General features: G+C 39.9%; 3 protein-coding genes across 4 annotated transcripts; 1 reads left to right on the top strand and 2 right to left on the bottom strand.

Moving 5' to 3' along the window:
* Positions 1-1,030: 1,030 nt before the first annotated feature.
* Positions 1,031-2,792, bottom strand: LOC139984723 (uncharacterized). Its single transcript, XM_071998754.1, has 2 exons — positions 2,333-2,792; positions 1,031-1,998 (listed from the first exon to the last, which is right to left on the bottom strand). Exons 1-2 carry the CDS (start codon positions 2,790-2,792, stop codon positions 1,979-1,981), a joined length of 480 nt encoding a protein of 159 aa, XP_071854855.1. The 3' UTR covers positions 1,031-1,978.
* Positions 2,793-2,862: 70 nt separating this feature from the next.
* On the bottom strand, positions 2,863-3,570 carry LOC139954698 (uncharacterized). Its single transcript, XM_071954619.1, has one exon. It carries the CDS (start codon positions 3,568-3,570, stop codon positions 2,863-2,865), a length of 708 nt encoding a protein of 235 aa, XP_071810720.1.
* A 351-nt stretch (positions 3,571-3,921) lies between these two features.
* On the top strand, positions 3,922-11,165 carry LOC139984721 (uncharacterized). 2 transcript variants are annotated; one of them, XR_011799154.1, is made up of 6 exons: positions 3,922-4,983; positions 7,471-7,713; positions 7,857-7,956; positions 8,177-8,353; positions 9,095-9,180; positions 9,789-11,165. XR_011799154.1 is itself a non-coding variant. In XM_071998748.1 (4 exons), exons 1-4 carry the CDS (start codon positions 4,874-4,876, stop codon positions 8,222-8,224), a joined length of 501 nt encoding a protein of 166 aa, XP_071854849.1. In that variant the 5' UTR covers positions 3,922-4,873; the 3' UTR covers positions 8,225-8,700. The 2 variants fall into 2 exon arrangements, 1 of the variants encoding a protein (XP_071854849.1); XM_071998748.1 differs by lacking the exons at positions 9,095-9,180; positions 9,789-11,165 and having other exon boundaries at positions 8,177-8,700.

Raw genomic sequence — 11,165 nt, forward strand, 5'->3', positions numbered from 1 at the left:
GCTGAATTTCCCCAGTCAGAGTCACTATAGGCAGTCAATTTGACTGACTCTGGATGAGACTTTCGGTACTTAACCTTGTATTCAACTGTGCCTTTCAAGTATCTTAACACATGTTTGGCTGTCACCAGATCATCTACCCGGGGGTCTGCAAGATTCTGGGAAAGTCTCCCCACCACCCAAGCAATATCAGGCCTAGTACAAGTTGCTAGGTATATCAGGCTACCCACAATTTCCCTGTACCTCTTGGGGTCGACCTTCTCACTTTGATCACTATGATTTCCAACTTTCACTTCACAGGGTGTGGATCTAGGTTTACAATCTGACATTGAAAATTTGTCCAAAATTTTCATGATGTACTTACTCTGGTCCATTGAAACTTCCCCCTCTCCTTGTATGAAATTTATGCCCAGAAAATATGATATCTCCAACAAGTCCTTCATCTTGAACTTAATTTTCATACAGTCCTTAAATTTACTCATGAGAGTTTCATTACTGGCCGCAATGACAAGGTCATCGACCCAAACTAAGACATAAATGTCCTGATCCCCAACCCCTCTGTGGTACAAGCAATGATCAGCAGGGTTTCTTTGGAATCCCTCACTTGTCAAATGTTCATGTAGAAGTTGATTCCAGTTTCTGCCCGACTGTTTGAGACCATAGAGAGACTTTTGCAACTTCCAAACAAGCTCTTCACCATCCTCAGACATCACCTCATACCCTTCAGGCTGTCTCACGAATATTTCTGTGTCAATATCAGCATTCAAATAGGCGGAACTGACATCCATCTGATGTACTGTCAGGTTTTGCTGAACTGCTAATTGCATCAGGGCGCGAACAGAAGTCATGTTCACGGTGGGGGCGAATGTCTCGAAATAATCAACCCCTGCTATCTGGCTATATCCCTTTGCCACATACCTGGCTTTAAAGGACTTGGTGCCTTGTGCAGAGTCTTTGATGGTGTATACCCATTTGCCTCCAACTACATTTTTGCCATCTGGTAATTTCATAAATTTGAAGGTGTCATTTTCCTCCAGAGCCTTCATTTCATTGTCCATGGCAGTCTTCCAGTCTACAGAGCTCTCTGAACCTATTGCTTCAGTGTAAGTTGTAGGGACTTTATCACAATTCCCAATTTTGAACAATGAATCATCCCCTTCACAGTTAGTTTTGTAGTCTTCTAGGTATTTGGGTGGTGCCCTCTTCCTCTGAGGGTACCTTTTGGATTGATCAGTTTCATTCTGAACATCTGGTGTCTGTTGGTTTTCTTCTACTTCTCCAAGTTCAGTTTGGTTCTGACCTGAGGATTGGTAGTGATCCTCTGACCTTCCTTCAATTGCCCCACCAGAGTGGCCAGACTGGCCTATATTTGTGGCCGCAGCCCGTTCCCGGATGGGAACTTCATCTTCATTGACAAGATCTTGTGGTGTCTGTGTTTCCTGATTGCTGGTTGGTTTGGAGACAATCTTAATGAGCCTTACTCTCTGTACTTTATCAGCATCAGGGTAGAACACTAGGTAGGCTGGACTTTTAGTGTCATAACCAACAAATACACCTTGTGTGGCTTTTGGGTCAAGTTTCTTTGTGTCATGGGTGTATGCATAGCAAAGTGATCCAAAGATATGCATGTTTCCCACATTTGGTCTGATTCCTGTGAATGCTTCATATGGTGTTTTCTGTACCCTACTGTTGAAACACCGATTCCTGATGTATGCTGCTGTTTTGACAGCATAGGTCCATAAGTGCTTGGGGAGGTCAGCCTCCAGCAGGAGACACCTAGCCATCTCAAAAAGTGTGCGCCAGTACCTTTATGCAGTACCATTTTGATGAGGTGATTCTGGTGATGAAAATTCTTGTTTGATACCTTTTTCTCTCAGGAGTGACGTGAATTCTTTGCTAGTGAATTCTCCGCCGTTATCACAACGGAGGCGCCTAACCCGCCCAATTGGGGAACAGTCAGCCAGAAACTGGTTGAAGGCAGTTACTGAGTCGCTCTTGGATCTGAGAAAATAAACAAATACCAAACCTGAGTAATCGTCGGTAAATGACAGGGCATACTTGAAGCCATCTTTTGCAATGGGGTTTATCGGCCCACACAAGTCGGTGTGTACTAATTCCAATGGGCTATTTGCTCTCTTGTCTGACTCCCTGTTTCGGGTGTTTACAAACTTCCCTTCAACACATACATTGCATGATACATCCTCCCCTTGTGATTGTTTCTCAATTTTCATTCCGATCACAACATCTTTGAGTCTGATTATGTCCTTGTGATTACAGTGTCCCATGACTTTGTGCCAATGATCTATGGACAAGTTCATTTGTTCCGTTTCCTCACCTACTTGAAGATAGTACAGCCCATCTTCGATGTCGATGTTGAAGACCATCCCGTCTTTCTCCATCCAGCTCCGGTCCTTGTTGAACGTCAACTCGACTCCATTCGCTGTCGCAGACTTCACAGAGAATATGCTCTTGGGATAGCTCGGACAGTACAGCGCGTTCTGTAAGATGACTTCCACGATTTTACAGTCACTGTTTACCAGCGAGACCTTCGCATCCCCCCTCTTGATGGCACTCCCGTAAAGTTTTGTCCCGTCCGCCAGTTCGATGCAGTGGCTGCCTGGTGCGAAATTTGGATCGACACTCACGAAAGTGTCAACGTTCAATGCATGGGAAGTGGCACCCGTATCGACAAGCAGGCCGTTGCCCTTCTTTCCCTCACTGATTGAGAAATTGAATGTGTGGTCAGTGTTACCTGGGTGTTTTTCCGAAGTAACGTTGACTCTGTCCTTGACCATCTTGTGCCGGTTGCAGTCCTTTTCCAGATGTTTGGCCCCTTTGTGGTATTTACATTGTTTGTTTACTTCATCAGTCTTTTACCACATGAGCGGTCGACCCACAACCATAACATGTCCGCTGATTAGTCATTTTGAGGATTGCATCCCCCTCTTTATCACTGTCCGTTACTTCAAAGCACTCAGTTTCCTCGAAATTCTTCAATGCCACCTTAAATCTGCTGATAGTAATGTCCTCGTTGGACTGGGTGACATGGATTGAAAATTGTTTATACCTCGCCGGCAGACCCTTGAGAAGTATTGATATCAGGAGCTTCTCGCCAGGGACTTCTTTTGCCCGTTCCAGAGCCCCAATGATCTTTTCAGCTCTGATGATGTAGCTAGTCACACTTTCATTCTTAGCCATTTGAATGTTTATGAGCTGCATATAGAGACTCACGATTCTCGGTTTCGTAGTACCCTGATAATGCTCACGGAGAATCCCGAAGGCCTTCTTACCATCGTTGTCTGCCTCCCGAATTATGAGGCCTAGGCTTTTATCATCCAGGCATTGCACTAGTTCTGCGTATACTTCCTCATTCTTGCGGTTATATTCTTCGACCGCTTGGACTGGTTCGGTAGGCGGCTCGGTCGCTAACACACATTTCAACTTCAGTGTGCGGAGGTAAGCAGTGAATTTCGTTTCCCAAAGTTCGTAATCGTCCGGATTACCATTGAATACGAGCCTCTGGAACCTGCTGGGCCCATAACCTGTTGAGTTCTGGATATAATTCGCTGCCATAATCGACGATTGTCACGATAATAAAGGAAATAAACGCTCGATAAGTGTACAAATAAAGCTCTTGTTATAATCTCTCGTTTGTTGTTTTTAGGGAATTGTGGGTAATTCCAAGTGTGAACACGGGTGCATACAAGTAAAATGAGTGCAGTGAGAAGATTCCTATATACATATGAGGTGATCTATATCTCAACATGCACCACAAATGATAAAAGGGTCAATGAATGTCCGGCAGATAACAGCAACTTCAAAACGCGACGGTGGGCGATAGCGCTAGATGAACTTCCAGAAAGTCCAGGTACAATATAAAGAATGTCCGGTAGATAACAGCAAGTACAAAAAGCGACGATAGCGATAGATGAAGTTCCAGTAAATAACAAATAAGTTCGAATGGTGTCCTTCCAAGGAGAGTAGAAAGTCCAGGTACGATATTATCAAAACAGCGACTAATAATGACAGCTCTCAGATCCATCAATTCCATAAGTGTGAATAGGCACAGTAAACAAGATGTATATTCAATTTACAAATAATTCCTCCAACAAATAGTTTCCCCAGTAAAGTTAGGATACAATTTATTAGACAAGATTGACAGCTTAGTTAACAACAACTCTATATATATCTACACAGTGGACAAACTTTAACCTCAAGAGTGCCCAAATTTTATTAATGCCCTGTTGACTGGCTCAAAAGAAAACTGCCTCTCTTTCTAAGACTCCTGGAAGTCAGCATCTAAACCACAGCATATAAACATGTGATCAACTTAACTCCTCTCATTGGCCCAACTACACCCTTGGTCCTAGTAGCAACACTCAGAACCAATCAGGGTTACCCTTCAAATACCACATTTGCATACGAATACGGGACACGCTGTTTCTAGAAAAAAGGCAGGAAGTTGGGAAGTTGTTTACTACAGACAGAGCAAACAGGCAGAACAAAGAAAGTAATGTTTTCAAAGTTTAAGTACTACTTATAAAGAGTAAAATGAACACAGCAGATGAAGGAGAGGAAGAAGCATAAATATCAGTGTTTGATTTTCAGGAATTTGAGGAGGTTGTCCGAAGGACTACCAGTTTCAAAGATTTTGAGAGATTTGGTAGTCCTGCCAAAAACTTGGTAGTCCTTCCGAATTTTCAACCAAAATTGAAATTGAACACAAATAATACAAAAACAAAAAAATTTATGCTCAATCTGATTGTCAGAAGGACTGGGTTTCGGCTAGCCATTGAGATCTCGTCAAACTTACACTGTTCGGGTTAAGATAGCTTACACTGGCTATTGCCCAAGTTCCGCTAGCCTATTACTGTAAATGTGCGCTGCTGCAAACAATACACGAATTACGTTCATGTCATTCAAAATACTCTTTCACATAACTACAGAAGTTTTTGGCGCCATTCACGTAACTGTGTTACAATATCCGTAAGTTTCCCACCCTGTGGCGTGTTATACTACGTACACTCACAGCCAATCACAGTTGCGAAATCTTAAGTGTATTGATTAACGTTACTGGACAGTATGTGGAAGGGGTTATACAAGTATTATATTTGTTTCACGGTTTTGCATGTGACATTGACGGACTTTTCTGTGATATTGCTCTCTATAAATTACTATAGGCCTACAATAAATAATTATCATGAAATTTTTAGGTTTTACACGTCTTCACAGCATGCATGTGTTTCGTGATATATCCGAATTACCTGTAACGACACGTGCGTCGCATACAAAAAGTGTTGTCTATGATAAACAATATAAATCCTACCAACTAGAATGATAAATAATTTATCGTTCAAGTACGTACGATTTAGATTGTTTACTACTGTACAGCTCACGTGCGTACGTCCAGCAACGCATCACTCAGCCTATAGACTGTCAGTATCTGATCGACTGTTGTTACAACACCGTTCAAAATGCATTGCACTGACATTTAGCTACGAGTCTCATTTGTTTTCCGGGTACATTATTACAAACTTTTATTTATATATTTATTTATTTTACATTAAAGGGTATAATCGGTTAGCGTAAAGCTAATCTCCCCGAGGACCAGAAATAAACTAACTAATAGTGAAATGAAAAAATATAATCATATAAAATAATAATAATTATAATAATAAAAAATAAGACGACAATGAATATAAAATAGAACGTTTAAAAGTATTTGAAGACTTGGCATTCCTACACTTCATTGATAATTCGTTTCATTCCTTAAGAGCAACATATGAAAATGTTTTCTGGTGATACTGGCTATTACAACCCTCTAAAAATAAATTATTTCGTGTGGTGGACCTTACACTTGCTTGGGTATACTGTAACTAAACAAGGGAAAGTTGGACTTAACTCAAACTTGGTATATAGATTTTTTGGGAATAAGTACAGTTAGGATGGTCATACAGACTTAGGATGGTCATATTGCTTTTTGGAATCGGCGTGTCAAACTACATCTGACCCTGAGGTCAAAGGTCAAATCTTGCAAAATATGCTCATTTTAGCAGATGCAGGGCAAAACCAAAAAACTTTGTCATTATTTTACTTGCCTGTTCTTAACAGTAGAACATTTTTCTGACATTTTACTGGCCCAGGGCCAACGGGCCTGTGGTAGTGTTGAATTTTCGTGAAAATCAGATTTTTTTTATCTCCAAAATCTGTTTTTCATTTTAGTATATTCAGTCTGTTTTTTAGCTCATACCAGCATGCTGGTGTGAGCTATTGTTACAGTGCAGCGTCTATCACTCTATCATTCTATGCGTCAACAATTGGTAAAACCGCTCCCACTCGCACAGTGTTTCATGGAATTTCATGAAACTTGGACACAAGGATCATTGGGTATAGGGCCATCAGAGATGGTCCGAAATTTGGGGTTAAAGGTCACATGTGGGCCGTTATGGGCCATTTTTGGGAAATACGCAAAATGCTTCTTCTCCTACAGATTCCATGGTATAATGTTGAGGGTTTGTCACGATAGTACTATGGAAGTTTTACCTTCAGGGTGTTCATGAATTTGAGATCAAAGATCAACTAGGGGTCTTTTGTGGCCCGGGCCGCATATTTTCAAATTGCTCCTGTTCCTACAGTGTATGGCCAGTTATAATGAAACTTGGTCTCGACGTTCCTCGGGATGAGAGTTACGAGGGGTGTTCGGAAAATTGAGGTCAATGGTCATTTAGGGGGTCATTCTTTGTAATATTTTCAAATATCTCAATCTCCTCAAGATTTTGATGGATCATATTCAAACTTGAAACTGATGATTGTTGGATTGTGTATGAATAAGGTGATGCTTAACAATTTTTGGTCAAAAGTTAATTAATTACAATTAATCCCCATTGTTTAAAAAAATCTGAGCCTTCAAACTTTTCCCAAAGCTCCTTTAATTTGTCTCCCAGTCTCTGCAGTGTTTGTTTACATTTGTGGCTAAGCTCTGCAGAGGCTGTTAGTGGAATTAAAGCAGGACTGGGAGTTGTTATTAACTGTTGAACTGTAAGCATGAGAGCCCTATAGCCAATCATCACTTGCCGATTCTTAGAAGTCTTTGAGCCTGAGGTATGTAGGCAGCCAGCCAAAATTTTGGCAAGGAGTGCTTCAGGTCTGCTCGGGTAAAGGGGAGAAGTTTAATAGGGTAGGTCAGTGGTATTGTTTGAGAGAGTGGGTAAAATAGGATTTAAAGGCGGAAAATAGGAATTATAGCCAGTGGTGTGGCCAGGATTCTGCTAACGGAGGGGGGGGGGGGTTATTCCTCATGGGCCCAAAATTGCTGGAATGTGAAAAATGGCCTGAAATTTGGTGGGCCATAAAGTTTTGTGGGTCCTACATTTTTAAGCTCGAAAAGGTATGAGCTTCTGCACCATTGGTGCTCTAGTTTGTGTCAAGAGGTTGGCATCTCTGGTTATATATATCATTATTTTGTTTGTACAGATGCCCTCTTGCTAGTGACGTGTCACCATCACTGTTGACAGATCCACTACCAAACCTCCCAACCTCATCTGCAAGTACAATTTTTTCAACTTGTACTGACTCCAACTGGGACCTTCATTTTCAGCTACCAGAGTTTTCATCGGCTATTGTTCATAAACTTCAAACTGGGTCTCCACCTCTGAAAGAAGCAGAACGGTCTGCGATGCTGGAAGCCATCTACAATGCAGTCAAAGTATATACTTAGTAAGTGCTTTTTGAGGGAATAAATAGTTCAGTAAAAGAAATAAATTTGATATGTGCCAGTTTGTGCAGTGCAATTACCTTTGATGTTTTAACATGGCAAGGAATCACTAAACATTTTGGTTTTCTGGTTTATTTTTTCATAGTTACCCGAAGACTATGCAGTATGAGCGTATTATTCAGAAGTTGTTTAAAGTCTACCCCAAGCTTGCCAACCAGCCAAATATGTCAAGAGGAGATGTTCAGGTATGTCAGCAGTATATATATATATTTAGTGACCATTTTTTCATGAGGGGGTTTGAACGCCTGCTCTGACAGATCCATGGTCTAATTTTTCTTCTTTTCTCTGTTTAGGTTGGGGGGGGGGGTGGGGTGGGATGGAGTAGGGAAAGCAAAATTAGGGTTGAGAGTACCAAAAGCATGGTAAAGTTATTAAATGTAATGTTCAATCTTGTTCAATTTTCAGATAATTTTCGAATTGCAGAGAATTGGATCCTCCTCAATAGGGACCTGATACATGATGGCTTCACTAAATATGCTGATGCTATTGCAGCAACGGTCAAGAATAAGAAAAGCCGACCAAACCTTGTAGACAAAGCTATTGGAGACATTTTCAAATATAAGGATGAGAGCACAAGGCATGGTTAGTAATTTATTGCATGAAGGTATGGTCTAGAGCAGAAAAAATATCAAGCGAACACCGACAGGAAATTTGTTCATAAACAACAACGCTTCCTTAGTATGATCAGTGTTTATAAACAACACCATGTGAGTCGTTAGTGTACTTTAACATCAATAGAACATGACATTTTCAAGCAATAATATTTTTAGGCGTTAGGACCTCTTGTGTCGTGGCTTGGTTCCTGGGATATTCATTAGTTAATGGGTAAAAAAGTTGCCGACCGCTGGTCTAGAGAGCCATGGCGTAGTAAGGGGGGGGGCAGTCCGCCCTGCAGGGTAACAGTCAGGGGAGGGCCAAGCGTCACACAGCCCCCAAAATAATAATAAAATTATATCATAATAAGATATATTCTCAAAGGGGATACCCCCCCTTAGACCCCTCCTCAGAGTGGCATCCCTGCATGGGGGACTAAAGAAGGACCCACCCATTCTAGGTAGCCACTGCTAGAGGGCTCTGTAACACTTCAGTCAGGTCAAATTGATGGTTTGTATTAACTGTGTGAGTCAAGTGTGTCCATTGCCACACCACTCACATAACCGTTGATAATGTTCAAACTTAAAATGTAATAAGCTAGGCCTATCTGATCTTGTCTTCATTTGTATTTCAAATATATTGTAAGAAAACACCTCTGAGGAGTGAGGATATCATGATATTTAATATTACAGGGAATTACAAAACAGTTTCACCTATGTTTTTTTATAGAGGCCACTAAATATGCTGCAGTGATTGCAGTACCAACCCTTGTTAACGAGAAGTTGGAAAATATGCTCTCGGTGGTTGATGAAACTGTAAGTAACTTATATATATGATTACCCTAAATTGATCTCATATTTTTCTTATGGGTTGTCATTAACTTCCCCCTATATAATTAAATTGAAGGGAAACAAAAGACAAACTGATATGTGTATGAGTTTCATTAAACAATAAATGGAAACGGACCTTTTAGCATGAACAACTAGTTCTGTCTGAGTTGAATAAAGTATTTGAAGAAAAGCAAGGAAATTTTAATAATATATAAAGGCAAATAAATTCATTAAATTTTTGCCTTGGAGGCTGTGGACTCTGCCTCGGAGGCTGTTGCCTCAACCACAACTGCAACACTGCATATTAATGACATTTTAACGTTTGTACTGTGATACCATTGAAATTTATCCATGTAGGTCAAATTACTCATAATGTTAACAAAATTTGTCAATGATATGTGATATCGTCTTTAATGCTATTATTAAACATACTATATATTAAATAATAACACATGTAATATGGTGACTTGCACAATCATTCTTAAAAACATGACGTTTGCTTTGACTACATGGGTTCAAATCCCATCCTGAATCTGCCATTGTGCTTCCTAAAATAATTGGTTACTTATTCATTTCATTTTCTTTGTTGGCAGCATGAAGTTAAACTTCCAGTGATCATGGAAATGTTTGAAGGTGAAGAAGAAGTCAGCAGCTACACAGTTAAAGTTGATGGCTTCAAAGTCACAGAATCATCCAATTTCATGTCAGCTTTTGCTATCTACTTGGCTACATTTTATATATTTAACTTGGTTTATCCAACAGCTCTAAAGAAAACCCTAAACTTCCACCAGAGGATGATTTTAAACATCCAGGATGGACTCCCAGTTGACAACACAGTTATGAGAGTTGTATAAAAAATAAATATGAATATGTAAATATCATATGTTGGTAGCTTGAACTTTCACCCCAATGGTGTGTGCACGTATAGAAATGTTGTGTCTTGTTCTTGTAGTAGTTATGATAGTATAACCGTACATTCAATATAAGGAACAATCCGTGACATACAGTGCGCATTATGCAATCAGTGAAATAACCACAGTACGTAAAGACATACAGAAGTTGTGGTGGAATGGCTAGGGCACTGAACACATGATTCCATGATCGTGGGTTCATGTACCAACCTGGTCGATTTGTATGTATCTTTAATGAAGACACTTAATCTCAATTGCCTCTATTTACTCCGGTGTATAGGGTACCCTGCGAGGTAATTCAAAAATATACTTGTCTAGCCATACACGTACACATAATACTGCACACCGGTTATATTCAATAATGCACACCGGTCATACTACTAGTATGCTATAGTGCATGCCTAAGCCCCACATAAGTGTAGTGTATAAGAGTATTGTTTGTGTACTTGCGCACACGTTTGGGATCAAGCAAAGTTCAAATTATCAGCAAATGATTTTCGATATATCGGGCAAGTCTTTAACAAAGACTTCTGCAGTATACTTGGAAATAATTACAATGATTAAATGAGGTTAGTGTGATTGAATGTGGGGACCTCATTTAAAATGTACCCCAAAAAATTGACCTACAAGGTAATTGTCTACCATTCAAGACATAGCTTATGGTTTGTGATAAAGTACTTCTAGAAATGTAACTATACTTTGTTTACTGTTCCACCCTAGTGTTGCTTCAAAGATAACAACATGTTCAACTTGCATGTTCTGCAATAATATTGTACCATGACATCTCATGGTCAGAAACTCAGAATAAGATCACTTCCAAGTTCATAAAAGTACTTATATTATTCTTTGTTTTAAATGTAGTTGTCAGATGTTGTTAGACATAGAAATTTAATCTCTGGTCAATGGTTCTCTTTAAAGCTCACTTTTTGGTTCAGCTTGTCATGGTCATATTTTTATTTATCATCCTAATTCGAGATGATTATAAGGAAATTTTCTGGCCCTTTTAACAGCTAAGGTCATATAGAGCTACTCAAGGCCTTTTTATACCATTTGACTTGA

The sequence above is a fragment of the Apostichopus japonicus genome, chromosome 17, assembly GCF_037975245.1.
Source record: "Apostichopus japonicus isolate 1M-3 chromosome 17, ASM3797524v1, whole genome shotgun sequence".
Classification (NCBI taxonomy): domain Eukaryota; kingdom Metazoa; phylum Echinodermata; class Holothuroidea; order Aspidochirotida; family Stichopodidae; genus Apostichopus; species Apostichopus japonicus.